General features: G+C 39.0%; 1 protein-coding gene across 3 annotated transcripts; it reads right to left on the reverse strand.

Moving 5' to 3' along the window:
• Positions 1 to 1422: 1422 nt before the first annotated feature.
• On the reverse strand, positions 1423 to 10350 carry LOC118827327 (galectin-6-like). Of its 3 annotated transcripts, none has more exons than XM_036598650.1 (9): positions 10305 to 10350; positions 9508 to 9794; positions 8075 to 8162; positions 7828 to 7996; positions 6389 to 6533; positions 5511 to 5610; positions 5265 to 5433; positions 4688 to 4832; positions 1423 to 1773 (listed from the first exon to the last, which is right to left on the reverse strand). In XM_036598650.1, exons 2-9 carry the CDS (start codon positions 9785 to 9787, stop codon positions 1766 to 1768), a joined length of 1104 nt encoding a protein of 367 aa, XP_036454543.1. In that variant the 5' UTR covers positions 9788 to 9794; positions 10305 to 10350; the 3' UTR covers positions 1423 to 1765. The 3 variants fall into 3 exon arrangements, with proteins under 3 accessions (XP_036454543.1, XP_036454542.1, XP_036454541.1); XM_036598649.1 differs by having other exon boundaries at positions 1424 to 1773; positions 8075 to 8174; XM_036598648.1 differs by having other exon boundaries at positions 1425 to 1773; positions 8075 to 8177.
• Positions 10351 to 23307: the final 12957 nt, after the last annotated feature.

Here is a 23307-nt window from a genome sequence, read left to right on the forward strand (position 1 = left end):
AACTACATTAACAAAAAAAAATGGAAAAATCAGAGTGAAATATTTTACAGCTTTCATGTGAAAATGACTGACTTCCTTCCTAACACACACATTTCATTTGACTGGGTCTGTAGAAGAAATTGTAAGCCATTCAAAACCATTTGAATGTATTTCGATATAATGTGTATTAATACATATGTCTTTATATTTATATCCATACTAGGTAGAGCATATAGCTAAAATAATAATTCAATCTAATGATGTTGTATACATGACAAACATCAACAACAGCATGAACTGCCATTAATAAACACTTCAACTAATTTGTGATAAACTAATTTATGATCAGTTGATGGTTTATTAAAGAAAGCTACCATAAAGTGACGCTGTCCAGTGAATTCACACATCACTATGCTACTCTTGAGTCATTTTAATAAATAGTAGTTTTCAGTTGGTTTACGTCACACCGGCAGGTCGTCCACTGTATTTCCGCAGAGGAAAGTGTGACTGTTAAACTGCATAAATTAAGAGTCATTGCTGGCTTTTTAAGACAGTTATGACACTTCAAGAAATTTAAAAATCAAGAAATTTCCTTTTTTATTTTAGGAAAAAAATAAATTACTGAAATGAATTTTAAAAGCTATGACCTAAATGGCTTTTTTTTTAAGCAAAAGCACTCAAAACCCATTCAAATCCTAAAGCAAACTCTATGAGAGGGACTCACTGATAGTGCAGTGTTATTTATATTATGAAATGATGATATTTATATACTCTAAGAAAATGAAGAGTATTATGGCCAATAATATGCGGACAGTTCGAACATGACTGAGCCCCTGTGCACAAAGTGAGCTCCACAAAGACATCGAGTGACCAGTTTGGTGTGGAGGAACTCCAGTGGCCTTCACAGAGCCCTGACCTCAACCCCACTGACCACCTACGGGATGAACTGGAATGTCAATTGAGAGCCAGACCCTCTCGTCCAACATCAGTGTCCGACCTCACAAATGCTCTTCTGGATGAAATGGACAGAAATTCCCACAGACCCCTCTCCAAAATCTTGTAGAAAGCTTCCCAGAAGAGTGGAAGCTGTTATTCATGCCTATGGATTTAGAATGGTACGTCCAACAAGCTCATAAGGTGTGATGGTCAGGTGTCCACATACTTTTGGCTATATAGTGCCTATTTCACCATTACCATTCTGATTGCTGTTTCTTGAATGCATCATTTATTCTCAACAATGTTAAATAAGATGGTTATAAATTAAATTGTTTTTGTGAGAAAAGTTTGTGAATCTTTTAGAGTTCTGAGAATTTCTATAAGAAAATCTTTAAAAATGTCTTTTGAGTTTCATCAGATTACAAACCAGCTCCTATATTATAAAATGATTAATAACAGTTCTATTTAACAAAAATAATACACAGAACATTTTGCGATGCAGGATCTTTATTGACCAAACAATTTAAAGAATAAAGGTTATGTGTTATTCAGCTCAATAATTGCATGTTTGTATATGTAAGATTCTGGTTAGCCATTCCATCAGTAGCCATACTCAATCTATATATTCATTGATTATATGTAAAAGCCTTGTTGTATATATGTTGCAGCATTAAGTACTGAATTTAGAAATAATATTTCATCATTAAAGTAAAGCCAGTTGAGAAAATAGAAGCATCAAAGCATATAACACAATGATTTGTTTTGCAAGTCCAAAACCAAGTTTAATTACTGATGAGTAATTCATATAATCCAGAAACGCTGCGGTAGAATCTGCTGTAATGAGTCAGAATTAAGGTCCTGCAAAACACAGAGAAGATAAAGTCAGAAGGAAAATGGTAAATATGAATAAAAGTCAGACAAATCTTGTACGCTTTGCTAATATAGGCTAGGTTTATTTTCTATCACTCTCCCAGCAGGTGGACTTCTAAGTTTGTTATGATGTAAATCAGATGTCACAGTTATTGAACAAACTATCAGGTAATTACGGTCCAGCTGTGTTTCTATAGCAATTTCAGGTGATGGATTAAACAGATGTGTAATTCTAGTCAGAAAGCGTAAGATTAATCGTACTGATGGAGTTTACATTCATACAGAGTCCCAATAACACAGGAAAGCAGTGGTATTGACTGAATAAGTGGCCAAAATGATTCATAAAGTTGGGATGTTTTAGGAATAATAAAAGCAAAATGGCAATATTCATCAAATTCAATGAAAAAATGCACATTTTGAATGTAGAAAATATCCATACATATCCATTGTGGCTCCAGCTATAGTCTTGGCCAGGAGTTCAGCTGCTGGGTTAAGAGCTGCAGCACAGCTACTGCAGCCATGCGCACCAGTTACAGGCTTATTATCTGTATTCGTTGTGGGCTCATTTTCACTCATGAAAACATGTTTTAGTTCATAAGAAGAGTAAATCATTGATGAGGGACATTTTATGAAAAAGTCATTTGGAAATATACATCAGACATGGTTGACATATCTTATGTTCTCTTAGCATACGCTTTCTTCTTAACACCCAGTTTGAGAAAGAACTGTACACAGGACCTCCTACTAACTGTACAGACAGTCTACTGACTGTTCACAGACAGTCTACTAACTGTTCACAGACAGTCTACTAACTGTACAGACAGTCTAGCAACTGTTCAGACAGTCTACTAACTGTTCACAGACAGTCTACTAACTGTTCACAGTCTACTAACTGTTCAAAGACTGTCTACTAACTGTTGACAGACTGTCTACTAACTGTTCACAGACTGTCTAATAACTGTTCAAAGACTGTCTACTAACTGTTCACAGACTGTCTAATAACTGTTCAGACTGTCTACTAACTGTACACAGTCTAACTGTTCACAGACTGTCTACTAACTGTACACAGTCTAACTGTTCACAGACAGTCCAGCAACTGTTCACAGTCTAACTATTCACAGACAGTCTACTAACTGTTCACAGACAGTCTACTAACTGTTCACAGAGTCTAGTAACTGTTCACAGTCTAACTGTTCAAAGACTGTCTACTAACTGTTCACAGAATGTCTACTAACTGTTCACAGAGTCTAGTAACTGTTCACAGTCTAACTGTTCAAAGACTGTCTACTAATGGTTCACAGACAGTCTACTAACTGTTCACAGAGTCTAGTAACTGTTCACAGTCTAACTGTTCACAGACAGTCTACTAACTGGTCACAGACAGTCTACTAACTGTTCACAGAGTCTAATAACTGTTCACAGTCTAACTGTTCACAGACAGTCTACTAACTGTTCACAGAGTCTAGTAACTGTTCAGTCTAACTGTTCACAGACAGTCTACTAACTGTTCACAGACAGTCTACTAACTGTTCACAGAGTCTAGTAACTGTTCAGTCTAACTGTTCACAGACAGTCTACTAACTGTTCACAGAGTCTAGTAACTGTTCACAGTCTAACTGTTCAAAGACTGTCTACTAACTGTTCACAGACAGTCTACTAACTGTTCACAGAGTCTAGTAACTGTACACAGTCTAACTGTTCACAGACTGTCTACTAACTGTTCACAGACAGTCTACTAACTGTTCACAGAGTCTAGTAACTGTTCACAGTCTAACTGTTCAAAGACTGTCTACTAACTGTTCACAGACAGTCTACTAACTGTTCACAGAGTCTAGTAACTGTTCACAGTCTAACTGTTCAAAGACTGTCTACTAATGGTTCACAGACAGTCTACTAACTGTTCACAGAGTCTAGTAACTGTTCACAGTCTAACTGTTCACAGACAGTCTACTAACTGGTCACAGACAGTCTACTAACTGTTCACAGAGTCTAATAACTGTTCACAGTCTAACTGTTCACAGACAGTCTACTAACTGTTCACAGAGTCTAGTAACTGTTCAGTCTAACTGTTCACAGACAGTCTACTAACTGTTCACAGACAGTCTACTAACTGTTCACAGAGTCTAGTAACTGTTCAGTCTAACTGTTCACAGTCTACTAACTGTTCACAGAGTCTAGTAACTGTTCACAGTCTAACTGTTCAAAGACTGTCTACTAACTGTTCACAGACAGTCTACTAACTGTTCACAGAGTCTAGTAACTGTACACAGTCTAACTGTTCACAGACTGTCTACTAACTGTTCACAGACAGTCTACTAACTGTTCACAGAGTCTAGTAACTGTTCAGAGTCTAACTGTTCAAAGACTGTCTACTAACTGTTCACAGACAGTCTACTAACTGTTCACAGAGTCTAGTAACTGTTCAGTCTAACTGTTCACAGACAGTCTAGTAACTGTACACAGTCTAACTGTTCAAAGACTGTCTACTAACTGTACACAGTCTAACTGTTCACAGACAGTCTAGTAACTGTTCACAATCTAACTGTTCAAAGACTGTCTACTAACTGTTCACAGACAGTCTACTAACTGTTCACACACTGTCTACTAACTGTTCATGTAAGCTTCAGTGAAAGTGACAATAGGTTATTATTGATAGACATATTGTATTATGACTCCATTATAAGAAATTGTAACAAACATGACTTTGATGTGTAACACTTCTTCATAAACCTTATAGCTATTTTTATAATGCCTTATGAATACATTATAACATGTCACATTGTAGAAAGTGATAAGTGGATCTTAAAGGAATCTAGGAAACCAGTGGCCTTATGTTTACTAAAGAATGTGTTAGCAGGCATGATATCATAGCATTACCAAGGAGCTCTGTACAATTACATACCTGTGACAACATACTTGAGGACAACATCTCCTTCGATGGCGAGTGTTTTGATGCGGTCAAGGTCCTTCATGCGATGTGTAAAAGACAGCAAATACCTGTCGTCAACTTCCACAATGAAATCAGAGCTGGTGCAGGAAATCTTGATCTGAAAAACAGAGTTCGTTTCTTACATTGTAAGGATCTGTATGTGAATAATGCAGAGCAGGTACTGAGTTATTCATAGTACATACTGAGTAAGTCATACTAGTTACTGAATAATCCATAGTTATTATAAAATAACAAGGGTTATTCTTAACAACAAGGGTTTTTAAGGGGTTAATCTCAGGTCTCTTAACCCAACAATATTTAATTCATTCATTTCACAATCGTCCTGCCAGTCAGGGTTAACATGAACATTTCAGCATCATCTTTGTGACGTCAAACACACCAGTATCAGTAACTTCCACTGAGACTGAAGCTGAAATATAAGAAGGAACACTTTCACTAGTGAACATGATCCCTCAGTGAACAGACTCACTTAATATGGAGTGAAAGTGTTTAAATGAGCAGAGCAGGACTGTCTGTTTACAACACTCACCTCAAAAGGTTTTCCAGGTGTGAAAGGGAAGAAAGGAAGTTCTCTTTCCTCAGGACCCCAAACACCTTTAATCCTGGTGTTCCTCACGATCAACTGCTTCCCATCCTCATTAAAACGAGGGTTGAAATGAAAGGCCACATTATCACCTTTCTGGAGGTTGATCTGAAATCTAAAGAGAAGACAAATTTTCCATTTTATTTTATTTTCAGAATCGCCATTTCATTTGTATTGTTTATTACATCTTACATTTCAGCATTTCGTTTAGGCTCCCCATAGATGGTGATGAGTGTTTGGTCACTGAGTCCTTGTGGCAGAATCTGCACATATGGAACTTCTGGGAAGAAGTCTAGAAAGAAAGCAGAGGAGAGAATAAAGTGTTGAAAATGAAAGTATGATCTTTGATCTTCCTGCTCTGTGGGCTGCACACATCACTCTTACCAAAGCTGGATAGATAATGATGTTGGGCTTTATTTAACACTTCTTTCTGTAGTACAGTCCATTTAACACTCCTTTAACGGTCACTGGTAGTAATCTTTCCTTTTCTTGTTTATGAGGTTAAATGAAAAAAGAATCACATATTGGAGCTCTGATTTGACCTTTCAGTTACTGAACAAAAGTATCTGGATCCTTTTCCACCAACTCCCCCAAAACCTGGCAGGTCATGTTGTGGATTTCCATGAAAGAAAAATCCATGAAAAAATATATATATACCATTTCAAACCAGTGTTACCATAACAGATTATACATTTTTAAAGCTTAAAATCATTTTCAACATTAAGGTATTTTATGTAACTTTCTTTTGTTTATCCAATCTATGAGTTATTAATATCTGATTTCAAATGAACATACATTTCTTTACTTGAACAAGGATGGTTCTATTTCATTTTCATACATTACCGTGCAAAAGTTCTGAGTCGTTTTCAAAATTTTCTGTCTACTTCTGTATAAAGTTCGGTTAAATGTGTATTTTCTGCTTGGATCATTTATTCAAAGGAATCTCGGAACCTGGTTGCCTTGTAAAAGTTAATTAAATATAACTATTGTTTTTGAGTGATGTTTACTGAAGAATGTGTTTGCAAGCAGGGCATCACAGTGTTACCAAGGAGCTCTGTACAATTACATACCTGTGACAACATACTTGAGGACAACATCTCCTTCGATGGCGAGTGTTTTGATGCGGTCAAGGTCCTTCATGCGATGTGTAAAAGACAGCAAATACCTGTCGTCAACTTCCACAATGAAATCAGAGCTGGTGCAGGAAATCTTGATCTGAAAAACAGAGTTCGTTTCTTACATTGTAAGGATCTGTATGTGAATAATGCAGAGCAGGTACTGAGTTATTCATAGTAAATTACCAAATAATTTGTAGCAAAATCTGAATAATTCATAGTAGTTATAGATTAATTTTGTAGTTAATACCGTCATCGCCACAATCATCATTATCACTTTTATTCATATACCTCTTTTCCTTTGCTCGAGGGAGCTTTTCAGTCAAGGAACATGAACACATCAAACAGAAAGTGCACAATTAGTAAGAAAAAGACAGTACATGTATAACATTCAAGTACAAACGTAACACTGATAACACAGTGAGCACAAGTAAGTCTTTAGCAGAGATTTAAAGGAAGACAGAGAGGAGGCATCCCAAACAGACTTGGGGAGAGCATTCCATAATTTGGGAGCTACTACACTAAATGATCGACCACATTTAGAGGTCAATTTAAACATTGGAACATGAAGCAGGCCTAAATTAGGCGATATTATGGTACAGGATGGGGCATCCAGGCCATGCAGAGCTTTATATGTAATAAGGAGAACCTTGTAAAGCAGGTGATGTTGTAGTCTGAACAGGGCTTACGCTGACATAGATCCGAGTGTCATCAACGTAACAATGAAAATTCACTGATGACGTGTTATATGGCCAAGTGGCAGCATGTATATGGTAAAGAGTAGCGGACCTAAAACTGAGCCTTGTGGAACACCCTTGGTAGAAACAGTAGAGGATTTATGATTCAGAATAGCTTCATATTGCTGTATAAAGGTAAGATAAGAGGAAAACCAGGAGATATGGATCCAGTGATACAAATGCTGGGCATGTAAGAGAGTAATAGATCATGAGATATGGTATCAAAAGTGGAGCTAAGATCAAGAAACATCAGCATACTAAGAGAGTCCAGACCTGACTTTTTCAGAACAGGGGTAACAGTGGTTTTTAAATTGACCCTGAATACAGCAGGTTCAAAACATCTATTAATAAGGTGTGAGATAGGGATGGCTAACTCTGTCATATATTCCTTAATAAGGGAGGCTGGAGCAGAATCTAACTGGCAACGTGTTGGATTGGATTTTTCAACCAACTCGACCACAGAAACAGATGTGATAAGAAATGAAGCATGGAAGTGGCCAGAGGACATCAGGGGAAAAGAAATCAAGGAGGGAACGATGGACAGAAGTACAGGGACACTTTCAGTTGTAAAGATGATCCCTCATTAAACAGAGACACTTAATATGGGGTGAAAGTGTTTAAATGAGCAGAGCAGGACTGTCTGTTCACAACACTCACCACAAAAGGTTTTCCAGGTGTGAAAGGGAAGAAAGGAAGTTCTCTTTCCTCAGGACCCCAAACACCTTTAATCCTGGTGTTCCTCACGATCACCTGCTTCCCATCCTCATTAAAACGAGGGTTGAAATGAAAGGCCACATTATCACCTTTCTGGAGGTTGATCTGAAATCTAAAGAGAAGACAAAGTTTCATTTTTGTTTTATTTTCAGAATCGCCATTTTATTTGTATTATTTCTTATACTCTTACATTTCAGCATTTGGTTTAGGCTCCCCATAGATGGCGATGAGTGTTTGGTCACTGAGTCCTTGTGGCAGAATCTGCACATATGGAACTTCTGGGAAGAATCCTCCTAGAAAGAAAGCAGAGGAGAAAATTAAGTGTTGAAAATGAAAGGATGAGCTTTGATCTTCACGCTCTGCGAGCTGCACACATCACTCTTACCAAAGCTGACTAGACTTACGTTCATTAAAAGGATGATTATTAAAAGGAGGTTGACTGAAAGGTACAGGGTTTACACCACAACAGGTCAAAAAGCAGAGCAGCAAACACGATACATGGCATAAGGCAACACTTTATTTGGATGGTCCACTGTAGATTATTTGTAAATGTTCAGTATATCTTTAAAGTAACATTCAACTAAATATCCATAAATGCAACTGAACTTCAAGTTTAGTGTGAAAGAATGTATTAAATCTAACCCTAACCCTAAACCTAACCCTCACCTTAACCTCAAGGTAAAACAAGCATTTACTTCTAACCCTAACCCTAACCATACCGTTGTTGATAATCAACTGAACATCACCAGAAAGTTGGTTAATGATTGACGTCTCTGTAGAGCATCTATAGTAGACCATCCAAATAAAGTGTGACCAATCAATGTAGATAAACAAGCAATGGTTGGGACCAAAGAGCCAACAAACAGGTAAACTGAGCCAAAGGGGTAAATCCGTAAAACAACTAAAAACAGAACAAGGTCATAACAGTGAAATAGCAAAACAAGAGAAAGACGTGGTACACACTGACGAAACAGAGGCAATACTGGATCATTTTCCACCAACTCCCTAAAACCTAAGAGAAAGAACATAGTTTCATTCCAGATTTTTCCTGAATGTCCATGGCTGAGTGGCTGTACACAAGCCTAAGATCTCTATGTGCAATGCCAAGTGTCGGCTGGAGTGGTGTAAAGCACTGAAACGTGTTCTCTGGAGTGATGAATCAGCTTCTCTATCTGTCAGTCTGATGATGAATCTGGGTTTGGTGGATGTCAGGAGAACGTTACCTACCGGAATGCAGAGCCAACAGTAAAATGGAGGAGGGATAATAAGATGGGGCTGTTTTTCAGAGTTTGGGCCCCTTAGTTCCAGTGAAGGGTGATGTTACAACATGCTCAAAAATCTTGTGAAAAGCTTCCCAAATGTGTGGAGGCACAAAAGACGGCATTAGACGCCAGTAACTATATTAGTTAAGCTTAGTTACTTTATTAGTTAGTCTAAGTAATTATCTAACATCAGTCACTATTTTATTTAATTAGTTATTACATTAGTTAATCTTTATTAATATTTATACATCTTATCAACATTATTTGTTGATCTTTGTCACCATATTAGTAAATCCTAGTTGTTGTATCAGTTAATCTAAGACGTATTTGTTAATCTTGGCTGCTAAAAAAAGCCTGTTACCTTTCTCCAGAGCCCCCTCGAGCCTTCGAGCCAGCTGCTTCTGGTTCATCCGTTCCAGAGTTCTCTCAGTGATCTTCGCTGCAGCTGAGTTATCATTGAACTCAATCAGTTGATTGACTGTCTCTTCCAGAGAGGCACCCTCTATCTTGGCCTTTGGTATGGGAGGATATTTGTCCAGAACCTCCTGGCTGAGGTACCACTGGAACATCTTCTGCTCTCCATCATTCAGATTCTCCAGAACATTCAGGAGAATCTCCTGGATTGTTCTTTTATTTGCCATCTTGACGCTGCATGTGAAGACTGTTAATGTTCTCATAAATAAAATTTAACTGGAATAATCGTTTGAAGACTTTCATCTGTTTCTCTGCTTGGTAAAGTTACATTGGAGTAAATCTAAATAAATATGAATAGAATAAGCAGTGGTCTGTGTTTCCATTCAATACCTCATTAAGTTAAATCAAGCTCAATGAATATTTTAGTTAAATCAGATGTGACGCAAATAGAACTGAATGATTCTATACAGCATCAAAGAGAAGAGTAATCATAGCACTGTTCCTCTAATCTGTTTTAAAGCTCATTCAGATTTATTCTAGAATTGTTTAGTTTTTACAAGCAACCACACACTCACTGTCCACAACTCTGAAATCTAATGCACACGTTTCCAATGTGAAGAAAGAAAACTGTAACCAAATATACATAGCTATCATAAATCTATAGAAATATGAAGAAGAAACATCTCAGCATGTTCCTCCTTCCAGTCTCCTCCAACAGATGATGAAGGTCAGTGAATGTCCTACCTTTCAGTAGATCAACACTCCAAACTCACTCAGTGATGGTGGTCTGTCAGCTACACTGACTGACAGGATTATATAGCCCTCACTAATGATATGCATGTGACATCACACCAGGAACATTTGCATAAAACACTGCCTTCAAACTAACAACACAGCATTTGTGCAGAAACCTGCCCAAACCTATACTGTACAAAAACACAGGAATCCATTGTAGTTTGATGATGTCGTGTTTCAGAGCAGCATTTTGAGATCTGTGGCATGCTGTCAGAGAGTCGTGTCTGCTCTTATTCAGATTAGGGCAATTTACAACAGGCCACATGGAAAAGTGATATCAGATTATATGATCAGAAAAGAATCTCAATTCAGATTGCCTTGACTGTGAGGAGGCCACAGTACGGGTCCCCGATATGCTCCCAACGTGAAGCTTAGCCAAGATTACTGATACTTATTTCACTGCACCCAATATATATGTCCTTTCTCTGAGGTTAGGCGTCAGTTTCAGAAGTGTTCAGAAATGTGTTAGGATTGGGCTGAGTGATTGAACAGAAGTGGCTGGCCAGCCCACATGGGGACCTCAAAAGGACGAGGATCTTGAAACATTGGTTCTCTTTTCACTGAAACATTGGTACCAATTGCTTGCTGGTCACCTCCTCAGTTATCTCTCCATTGTAAAGTGCATCACACCCATGAATTTGGCTGAGTCTGTGTCACTTGGAAACGCTCGAGCTGATGCTGCAGCAAAAAACACAAGCACTTCCTCTTTTCCTGAGTGTGGCTGCTGGCAGAGCAACTGGCTAACACTCACTTCAGACTTTAACGTCTCTGACTACACGTCTCAGGTTGATCTACAGAAATCTGCTCCCAAAGCAGAACTCAGACGTTGGCAGAACCACCCAGAATTACAATTCGGGCATCTGGCTTACATTCTATGGTTGTTCTGCAATTCCGAAAAAAAAGTGGCACAATGTCATTGTAAAACGTGTTAAACCCCCCTAAAACTGGCTTAGCAACCCCATAGTAACAGATATACCTGAGTTCTACCACACTTACACAATAAAAGACATTAGTATGACATAAATACTCTACCCATCCACTTACAACAGGCACAGAGCAAGTGAAGGTACTGAAGGATTTGAAGGATATAAAATTGCATTATGATCAGCGCTGTGTGACCTTTTCAGTGACATTGACTTACTGTAAACAATAATATATGGCAAATACTGGTGTCCCTGTTTCCGAACACTGAAATATTGAATATTGCTTGTTCACACTGTGATACTTTGACTATGAAGTGTTACTCAAAAAATCTAGTTGGCTTGTCAGCTAGCTAGCTACTGTTAGCATTAGCTAGCTAACAAGCAACCAAGGCCAACCTAGTATCCAGCTATCCTGACCATAATTTGCCATAATCCATATTGTGGGTGTGTATCTTAATTCTTTAACCACGTACTTCTTCACTCTGTAGATTAAAGATTTTGAAGAAGGTCTAAATGTCTATTTTTGTGAGCATTTACCCAAAATCCTGTCACAGCTTCAGGTTGGTGATTACTTTGTAGTGCAAAACCAGAGACCCCCCTACAGCTCTAACATTTAGGGGGGCTAAAGACCCCTAAAACTGACCTAGCAATGCCCATGGTCCTGCCTATAATATGGCTGACTGTTTGTCACGAAGAAACAAACAGCTTGAACAGTAGATGTCGCTCTGAATCATAGGCCACAGATCATGACTTAGAACTATGTGATCATGACACCACCTGTCCACTGTCACTAGCCTTCTCTAGCCTGAATGGCTCAGATTGCTTGGTCTGTATCCAGACTCGTCCTGTCAGACACCCTTGATCTGAATGCTGATTGTATCTCACCACCTATCTTGTTAGCTGTCAGCACAAACAGCTGAAACTTTCACACTAACACGCGCCATACTGGCTAACGGTCAGTCTGCCTGTATCTACACCCGTAGCTCACATTCCCTTGAAGTAGTCCATGACACTGGAATTATGTGGAAATACTACGGATTCATCATTTCTTCTGGAAAGCAGCACACAGGGTTCTCACTGACAGTTTACTCAGAGCTGGCCAACTCCTCAGTTATCTCTCCATTGTAAAAAGCACAACACACACATTTGGCTGAGTCTGTGTCACTTTGCAGCGCTCGAGCTGATGCAGTGGCAAAAAACACAAGCACTTCCTCTTCTTCCTCAGTGTTGCTGTTTGGACAGAAGCTGGCTGACACTCACACTTCTGACTTTAGTTTCTCTGCTCACACATCTCAGGCTGATCTGCAGAAATGTGCTCCCAAAGCAGAACTCAGACTTTGGCAGAAACACTGCACCCAGAATTCCAATTCGGGCATCTGTCTCACATCATCCTGCTCTTCCCAAAATGTGTTATCCCTTCTTAAACTTACCTACAGAGCTGACCATGTTTGCTGGATGTAGCCAAGAAATACTGGTTCATTCTAAGACTTTCCACAGTGGCACAACATCATTGTGATAAGGTGTCTGCTTATGCATAAACAAAAGCATAAAATAAAGCAATTGAAAGTGAAACCAACCTCAGAAAACATGTTTGAACACCTGAGGCTTGATTTCATTGAACTACCACCTGCACAGGGGTAGCAATGTTGTCTGGGGATTGTTTGCATATTTTCGATGTTCCCAGTATGTTTTCTATGCCATACCAAACCACTGACACGGTGGCAAAATGTCTGATAAGAGAGGTGATACCAAGATGGGGCATTCCAAAGAAAATATCTTCTGACAAGTGGACACTATCTGAACTGGGTACAGGCTTTAGCACTGGTACTCATGTCCTTTAGAGGACGAGCTAAGAGAGAGACTCATATTCCACCATTTGAAATAGTCTATGCATGTGAACACTTCACCTTACAGGATTCCAGACACTGAAGAACCTCTGAGGGATGTGGTCAATATAATGATTAAATACACATCTGAATTACGCAAAAATATTCTATCCAAACTCTGATAAACATCTAACATTCAACCCTTCCAATGTGGGGCTTCACATCTTTTAACTCATTTCCAGCTGGGATGTACTGGGTGTGCAGGGTCAACTACCACCTCACTGGTTCGGTATCTGTTTCGTGGTGGCAGTAACTCCTCCACTGTCTGTTACTGAACGTCATAAATCATGAATCATGATTATCTGGATTTGTTTCCTTACTCAGGCAAATACAATCCTACCCTCTCTGGATGATGACGAACTATAATAGTAATTTATTTAATGATTTATTGGCTGTGTTGACTGTGGTTTCTGTGTTTTGTGTAGTGTAAATGCCTGGAAATGATATCAATTTACATTTTTTGTAGGTTTAGTTTATGCTGTAAATTTTTTCTACTGTATCCATCATGTTAATTCATTTATTCTTTTATATATTTTTATTGTTGTATGTTTTTAGTATTTACTTCCAGGTTTATGATTTGCTTATTGATCAAGAGTGAGGAATGTGATAATCCATTTATTTAGTGATTAATAGTAAAGATGTAACTACACTGATTTGATCCTTTTTGTCTATGTATTTGTCCTATAGTCAACATCACTAACAAGGTCTAAAACACACAATCCAATGACAATAAAATCCAATAACACTCAATTTACATATTGATCCATCAAACAACACCCTGACAAAAATGCCTGAACAAGAGGAAATCCTCCATCCACTGCAGAGGAAAAAGCACTGGCACCCAGCCTGGGCCAGACCTACTACCACCACCAGAGGGAGGCAGGGAGCAGCCTCGCAGTAATCAGAGTGAACCTGCCACCTGTGTCAGCCCAGTGCTGGCTCTGTGTTTACTGGGTGCAGTCTTGGGTTCTCCTTGCTTTCGAGGCTATGCTGGTGATTTGGAATTTACCCTCAGTGTATATCCTGGGTATCCCTGTTCCCTGGAGCTTTCTTGATTATCTCCTATCTTTTCTCATCTCTGTCACACAACTGCACATTACAGTGCTCATGGATCCTTTTCAGCCAACAACTCAAAATCCAGCTGGTCTAATGGCTCCTTCAGCAAAGCTCTGCCCTTTATCTTCACCATCATCATCATGTGTTTAGTCCTGAGTCCATCGTCATCATCGTCATATGTGTTTAGTCCTGAGTCCATCTTCATCATCATGTGTGTAGTCCTGAGTCCATCATCATCATGTGTGTAGTAATGTCCATCATCATCATCATCATCATCATCTTCATCTTCATCATCATGTGTGTAGTAATGAGTCTATCTTCATCATCATTTGTGTAGTAATGAGTCCATCTTCATCATCGTGTGTAGTAATGAGTCCATCTTCATCATCATTTGTGTAGTAATGAGTCCATCTTCATCATCGTGTGTAGTAATGAGTCTATCTTCATCATCATCATCACGTGTGTAGTAATGAGTCAATCTTCATCATCATGTTTGTTGTCCTGAGTCCATCTTCATCATCACGTGTGTAGTAATGAGTCCATCTTCATCATCATCATGTGTGTAGTAATGAGTCCATCTTCATCATCATGTTTGTTGTCCTGAGTCCATCTTTATCATCATGTGTGTAGTAATGAGTCCATCCTCATCATCATCATCATCATCATGTGTGTAGTAATGAGTCCATCTTCTTCATCATCATCATCATCATGTGTGTAGTAATGTCCATCTTCATCATCATCATCATCATTGTGTGTGTTGTCCTGAGTCCATCATCATCATCATCATCATCATCATCATCAGCATCATCATCATCATGTGTTGTCCTGAGTCCATCATCATCAGCATCATCATCATCATGTGTTGTCCTGAGTCCATCATCATCAAACAAGTTAGACAGAGTTAATCTTTCTGAACTAATCTCTCAATACTGAACACATTACATAGATTAGCTACATTCAGACACTTTCACAGATTTACAAATAATTTACAAATTTACAGATTTGTAGATATTATGTTGCTGTGTGTTGTGGCACATGTTAACTTTTGTTCTAAGTAGCCAACATTTGATATCTTTCACTGTAAGACAGGCTGATGTCACAGATGCTGAGAGATTTTGATTGGCTGATGTGTTTTTTGGCCCTAGGGCTTCATCAAAGATGCTGCCCTCAGGGCAGTCGCGACTCGGCAAATCAGACTGTGCTAAAGTCTGTGTTACAGTGATTTACGTTAAGGTATCGTCTGATGGTATGATGTCTGTCTGACATCAGCCTTTAACTACAGTTAATCACACAGACATATTTTATAGCTGTAATGATTCAGTTTAGCTGCTCTCTCCTCACGAGATCACGAGCTGTTCTTCTGAGTTTTAACCCTCTCAGTGCTGGAACTCTGTGTCTGTGTACAGAACGTCTCAACAGTCTTCAAACACAAAGCTAAATTTAAAGTGGTGTAAAGGGAATCAATCTGACCACAAATAGAACCACAAAAGAACCATACCGAGATCTCGAGAGCAGCTCTGAGTTCGGTTCAGTTTTGAGACCATTTAGAGGGTCAGAATTTGTTTAAAATGTTCACACATCTCAGAAAACCACCACTCTGTGGACTGAGACGACTTTGAAATGCTGAAACAGACAAAGTATGAAAATACTTTAAGACCCCCAAAGTAAACAGTGAGAGAACTCCACAGCCCCCATACCTATAATCTACTGAGGGGATGTGGATTATCTCCCATAATCACAACTAAATCTTTTTAATGTAGAATATTTTGCTTAAGAATATACTTTTTACACAAGGCCTGATCGTGAGGACTGTGTTCCTCGAGAATGACGCTGAGACGCAAGATGGTCCAGGAGCTGGAACTGGGCATTTCCATCATCGTATAACTGGGTAAAAGGTGACCTTTCAGGATCCTTCAGGGTCCTCAGCCTGACTGAGAGCAGCTCTTTCTGTCGTCATTAAGAGGGACGCTGTCTTTGTTGACCGAATCTCTCCGGTGACACCGTGTCTGGTTCAAATCTGAGTTACAGCAGTTCTGATTCATCTCAATGAATCATCAGTTGTATGTGGAGTCATGGTTGACCCACCATGGCACCTACCCTTTAAAGAGAGAGTTAGGGGACAGAGAGGGTGAGTCGGGTCAGGCTACCAGGTGCTCTTCTCACCTGTTTTGTTTCCCTACAGACAATTAGACGACACCAGACCACATACCAACCTGTGCCCTCTGAGCCCAACAGCTCTCTGTTGGGTGTGGCTAACATCGAAATGGACTCTCTCTCCTCTGTGTGGCCCCAGGAGTCTTTCAGACTCACAGTAGAATTAGCTTACATATAGTTTAGTATAGTACAGTATAACTGCTTTAACCAAGTCTGTATTAGAGGAAGAGACCACTTCACCCACAGTGAACGTGTTGACCTGTTAAGATTATTTATATATATATTTTATTGATACTTTTAATTAGACTTCCTTTTCATGTTCCTGTAATTTTATAATCTGTTTTATCTGTAAAAACAGTTCTTTATTTGGAAGTGTTCATGCACAGATTCACCAAAATTGAGTTATAGATTACTTTGTAGATAAAACATTTTTAAATTTTATCACACTGACATTTGCTTTCCTACCTTGCGTGTATGTATTTGTGTTGGAGAGCTCATCTGGTTTGAACAGAGGATTGTACTGAATTAACTCTGAGGAGTCTTTTGCTCTTTGGGCCATTTTTGAATACCTTTGATTTTGCTTTTATATACCACATGAAAAAATGTTTACCGTGACAATATTTGGTATTTTCTTTTAGCATGACATCACCTTTAAGACCTGACAATATTATTATTATTATTATTATTATTATTATTATTATTATTATCATTATTATTATTTTAAATGATGTGCTGTACCAACAAACTGGACCCCAAAAAACACTCAAAACATGCACATTTTCATTTGAAAAATGAAAATGAAATGTTTACTATAAAGAATGCAAACATGCTGAATGAAGCGTTTTAAAGATTGTAAATGCAAACAAAAAATAAAGCAAATAAAAAAGAGTTCAGTATATACACAACTATTTCCAGAGAAAAGCAGGTGTGGCCATTGGTGCTTTTTTCCTTTTTATCTATGCAGCACTGACACAGTGGGGCTACATCACAGGATGGCATGAAGTGAGGTTCCTTTTCTGTCCACGTGGTGGCAGTGTTGGCAGGTTCCTGCTACCCTCTCCTTGGCATCTGTAACTGTGGTGATGGTGCTCATATCAACTCATATCAACAGCAAATGAGAGCTAGTATAATGTTTCACGTCAGCACTTTCAACAGAAGTTGATAGAACATGACTTTCTTATTATGCTGTGACATCTTGAACCAGCCATGTGTTTTGACCACACCGACGTGATCAGTGACCTCTGAGGATTAACTGTGTTTTACTTTGAACTGCCAGACTTTTATTGACGGTCATAACCGCCTCTCAGTCTGCTCCAGGTACCCCTGCCTGTGGGGGGAGTTGTAGCATCTTCACTCACTCTGCTTTTGGCTGAATTGATCAGAAACGGTTGGAGCTCTAATCAAAGTGTGTAGCAGAGCTGTGCAGATTAACTCCACACCACAAATGACTGATTTAACTCAGAGTTTGAGGCTGTGCTCTGCTCTCTCCTACCTGAGTAACACACAGAGAACAACTCTGAACCAGAGGAGTAGAAGCTTCTGTCCACATTCTGACATTAACAGAGACTCCCTGTAACACGAGCACTACAGCAGAAAGAGTGACCAGCCTGGAGATGAACAACCAGCAGAGCTTATTCCCATCCTGACCTGATCTAATCTAAACTCTTCATTCTCATTGGCTGCACTTTATTCTGGGGGGTGGAGCCCAGAGGCAGGCTGGGATATTCTAGAGTATTTAAACTGTAGTTTGTAGAATAAAGCTGCCACCTGCCGGAGAACTCAGTGAATTAATGCCAGACAGCAGATCCAGAGTCTTAGAATTCAGTCTCAGTGTGTGCTGAACTTCTCTGTACTGGAGCAGGAGGAGTGGATTAATCTATAATTCATACATTCATCAGAGTCCATCATCATCATCATCATCATCATCATCATCATCATCATCATCACAGAGAGTTCAGAGGACGTGATGAAGAGCTGCACTGGAAAAGAAACTCAGACAGTCTGAATCACTGTTCTAAAAAGTATTTTATAATAAGAGTGTAGTAGCTTATAATAACTATGTAATAACTGTGTAGTTACACATGTACAATACATGAAACAACAGTATAAGTACTAGTGATGTTTTCATTGTTACAGATGTGTTACAGCTGTTCAGCTCATGTTAATACACATGTGTTAACCTCAGTTTTCTCCTTCATCTGGGCATTTTCTGGGATTAATGTGATGCCAGTTGTTTTCAGCTGGACATCAAGACAGTCTTGTCAGTCTGAGGTCAGTTTCACAAAGCATAATCAACCAGAGAGGATTCTGGTTCATCTTAAACAGCTTCTTTGTTAGCTTCATATATTATATTTAGATTCTGACCAGTTGATGGCCTCAGTGTTTTATTTTATTGTTCTGTTTAAATATGAGGTTATTAAACAGTGACAGAGACGTTTGTCTCCCCTCAGAGAGACTCAGTTAAGGGTCAGTTTGACCTTAAAGCTGTTGATGGACCTTTGAGGGAACATTTACACTGAGTGCATCTCTGTGATCATGTGTATCTGCTCAGTTCATTACTTTCATTTCCATCCATCCACTTTCATTTTCACCTCCTAAAAAACAGATCATCACATTTACCATCCAGAAAATATCAGGGGTGTATAAATTAATGACCAAAATATATTATTATATTATATTGTACTGTATATTTTTCCACTGTATATAAGCTAGACTTTGTACTTGGACACCTGTATAAACTGTTGTCTTTGAAATTGAGGTTATAGAATAAATAAACACAATAGTAATAGAAACACATGATCACATTTTCCTGCAGTTGTGCCACTTGGCTCTTGATGACAACTCAAAAATGTATATTTATACAATATTTGTGAAGCGACTACAGAACTCAGATTCATTTTTTATTTAGTAAAAAAACTTTTTACTAAACCAAACAATTTAGTATGATGATCTATTTAAAATCACTAAAACACATTTTGCAGAAAAGTTCATCTTCAAAAGAATCCAAGACATTGAATATATTGAATATATATATATATATATATAATATATATATATATATATATATATATATATATATATATATATATACATTCTGATTCAGTCAAATGTCACACAGCTCAACCAAAAACACAGTTTAACCTGAAAAATACTTCATGTAGCAACAAGCAGTTGAACTGGTTTTAACTCAAAATATTACATTGATTGAAAGAATCATTCATTCAAAGTGTTTATTTAGGTTTAATAAACCTAAATAAACACTATAAAACCTTTTCACAGTATTTCCTGTGTGTTTGCACTCATTCAGGATGATGGGATCTTTGTGCTTCACAGCTGGAAACCAGTTTGGACTTCAGACTCTGGTAATGCAGGTGGACAAAAACCTGGTCATTTATACCAACAATGCCAAACATTTACATCCCAGTAACATCTGACAGAACATCATCATCCATAGAGGATCTACAGAGCTCTGGTCATCTAGAAGATAAACCCCCACTGGACACTCACACACGTCCATTTATACAGCGATGCTACTGCTGTGGACGTCCAGAGTCTGACTGAATGATGATGAAATGAAGAAACTGAGTTATTATGTTTCTGGATAATGACGGTGCTGCTCAAATGACAAATTAACATAATTACATACATGTAATAAAAACTAAAATAATATGCTGTAAAAATTATTAAAAATTACATGAATTAAAATGTAATGCAAAAAAAAAAATCAAAATATTAACTTCAAAAATGTTATGTATTGTTATCAATATTTAGGATGATCACATCTATTCATATATAATCACTAAATAAAGTGATGCTCAAATTTCTCTTTATTTACTGATTATAAACAGGGAGTTCTTTATCTCCAATAGTATGTGATATAAAGGGGAACAGCTTTAGAAATTCCATGATTAAGGCTTGCATTCACAACACTGATATTACGCCTTTTCTAAGCCTGTTGAGCATCATTACCGACTAACACAATAAATTGCTGGACAGCACGAGTTCCTTCACAGTGCTTTTTTGCGTACCACAGATACACACAATTTCCAGTGATGCCAAAATTGAGGTCTGTCTCAACCTTTGCGAAGCCAACTTTTACTTCATCATTGACAGAAACCTGGAAGTTAGTGATGCCCTGATCATAATCATTGGAACGACGGTACCAGATAAACACTGCAGCACGTGGAGGCTGGTTTGATGTCAATTCTTGGTTGGTGTCTTCATCCACACAGATGTATCCTTCATTAAAGAGATCTATGTCTCTGTTTTCAGTGAAACCAACAGTAGCTGTGATGTCACGGATGAAGGTTATTTCCTTCCTCCTCCTCACCCAGATGTAAACTGGATCTCCATCGTTGTTGCAATTCAGATTGCAGCCCAGACGCTCCCATATGCCAGTGAGGAACAGATCTGCCTCATCCCGCAGTCTGTTGGTCACCTTCAGGTCCACAATCCAGAAGTCTTTCTCAGTGGGTCACTCTTATAGAAAAGATGAATGGGCATCGCCTCTGGTACCTTTATTTATGTTTTTATCAACAATGGTGAAGCCAGAGGCTGTAAGACCATCCTTCATCTCATCCCTGAAGGAGAACTGGATTCTGGTGAGTGGATTGTTTCTCCCTCTTCTGTACCACTGTTGAGGTTTACATCAACTCTGGTGAAGCCATCATTATCAAGCTGCTCTTCTTCTTCCTCACTGACAGAGATCTGAATTTCGTTGATTGGTTGATCCATGTTGATCTTTGGTGGAATAACTGAAGTACCTGTTTCAGGAGGAAAGAAGCTGGATTTAGACCATGTTAGGCTGCACATGCACTACTGTGAAAGTACTGTGAAAGATTCAGAGACCACCGTTAATTTAATTTCCAGTCAAAACAGCCACTGAGTACAAGTTCTGTATTTTTGAGACATATTTTTAAGAAGAGATTAGATACACAATATTGCACTCTCAAAGTGAAGGAGAACTTGGATCTTGGAAAATAAGTGAAACTGGAAAACTGGAGTTCAAGAACTGATAAAAAGCTACAGAGAAAAATTAGGCAAAAGAAGACAGAGACATCAAACAAAGAAGCTGATGGACTGACCACCCCACTGACCACTATTGGAGTCCAGACCTCAACACCACTGAATGTGTTTGATCACTTCAGAAAATCATCAACCAGCTTCTAAGACTGAACTTTGGAGGTGTGTCTGCAGATTCTTTGAGGAACTGAAAGTGAGTCTCCTGAAAAGAATGGAAGCTGAAATAAAGGTGAAGAGTGACACAATAAATAGTTATACAAAATTAGAATGATAGATAGTCAATATATATTCACTATATTGCCAAAAGTATTCGCTCATCTGCCTTCACACGCATATGAACTTGAGTGACATCCCATTCTTAATCCATAGGGTTTAATATGATGTCCCACCCTTTACAGCTATAACAGCTTCAACTCTTCTGGGAAGGCTTTCCACAAGGTTTAGGAGTGTTTATGGGAATTTTTGACCTTCATCCAGAAGCGCATTTGTGAGGTCAGACACTGATGTTGGACGAGAAGGCCTGGCTCACAGTCTCCGCTCTAATTCATCCCAAAGGTGTTCTGTCGGGTTGAGGTCAGGACTCTGTGCAGGCCAGTCAAGTTCTTCCACACCAAACTCGCTCATCCATGTCTTTATGGACCCTTGCTTTGTGCACTGGTGCGCAGTCATGTTGGAACAGGAAGGGGCCGTCCCCAAACTGTTCCCACAAAGTTGGGAGCATGAAATTGTCCAAAATCTCTTGGTGCTGAAGCATTAAGAGCTTTCACCGGAACTAAGGGGCCGAGCCCACCTCCTGAAAAACAACCCCGCACCATAATCCCCCCTCACCAAACTTTACATTTGGCACAATGCAGTCAGACAAGTACCGTCTCCTGGCAACCGCCAAACTCAGACTCGTCCATCGGATGGCCAGACGGAGAAGCGTGACTCGTCACTCCAGAGAACACGTCTCCACTGCTCTAGAGTCCAGTGGTCGGCGCTTTACACCACTGCATTCGACGCTTTGCATTGAACTTGCTGATGTAAGGCTTGGATGCAGCTTCTCGGCCATGGAAACCCATTCCGCGAAGCTCTCTACGCTGTTCTTGAGCTGATCTGAAGGCCACATTACAGTTTGGAGGTCTGTAGCGATCGACTCTGCAGAAAGTTGGCGACCACTTACGTGGCCGACCACTTTGTGGCTGAGCTGCTATCATTCCCAATCGCTTCCACTTTGTTATAATCCCACTGACAGTTGACTGTGGAATATTTAGTAGTGAGGAAATTTCACGACTGGACTTGTTGCACAGGTGGTGTCCTATCACGGTACCACGCTGGAATTCACTGAGCTCCTGAGAGCAACCCATTCTTTCACCAGTGTTTGTAGAAGCAGTCTGCAGGCCTAGGTGCTTGGTTTTATACACCTGTGGCCATGGAAGTGATTGGAACACCTGAATTCAATGATTTGGATGGGTGAGTGAATACTTTTGGTAATATAGAGTATAAGAAATGACTGTTACTGAGCTAACTAGCCTGCTAATGTTAGCCATTCATCACAAACTAGCTAGTTATCTAAATATATATTGATCTAAGCTCAAGGTAACTGGTCCCTGAATATTTTTAACAGTGTAGATCACAGTGTGAAAGACATAGCTTAGTGTTCTGGTTGCACTAGTGGTTTAAAAGCTGGCTGTTTATCAGTTCTGCCTTGTTGGAAGGTTTGTTTGGATTCCTGCCTGTTGTGACGCTAGTTAACAGCAGTTTCAGTGAAACTTAGGAGGTGTTTTTCAATTATGCTGTTAGTTTAATTTGTATGTCTATGTCTATACATCATGCTTTAAGCACCAGTTCAGTGATGTTAAACATTTGAAGAGCCAGATGATGTTCCTTTTTCCTGACTGCTCTTTTCCTGCTGTACGTAGAAATGGCCTC

The sequence above is a fragment of the Colossoma macropomum genome, unplaced genomic scaffold, assembly GCF_904425465.1.
Source record: "Colossoma macropomum unplaced genomic scaffold, Colossoma_macropomum, whole genome shotgun sequence".
NCBI classification, from domain to species: Eukaryota; Metazoa; Chordata; class Actinopteri; order Characiformes; family Serrasalmidae; genus Colossoma; species Colossoma macropomum.

Excerpts from the sequence above, each read along its gene's own strand:
- LOC118827327 (XM_036598648.1), bottom strand. The coding sequence starts at position 9,787 with ATGGCAAATAAAAGAACAATCCAGGAGATTCTCCTGAATGTTCTGGAG. Across the intron at positions 6,534-7,827 it reads CACCTGGAAAACCTTTTGTG|ATCAAGATTTCCTGCACCAG; the intron begins GTGAGTGTTGTG and ends TCTGTTTTTCAG. Across the intron at positions 4,833-5,264 it reads CACCTGGAAAACCTTTTGAG|ATCAAGATTTCCTGCACCAG; the intron begins GTGAGTGTTGTA and ends TCTGTTTTTCAG.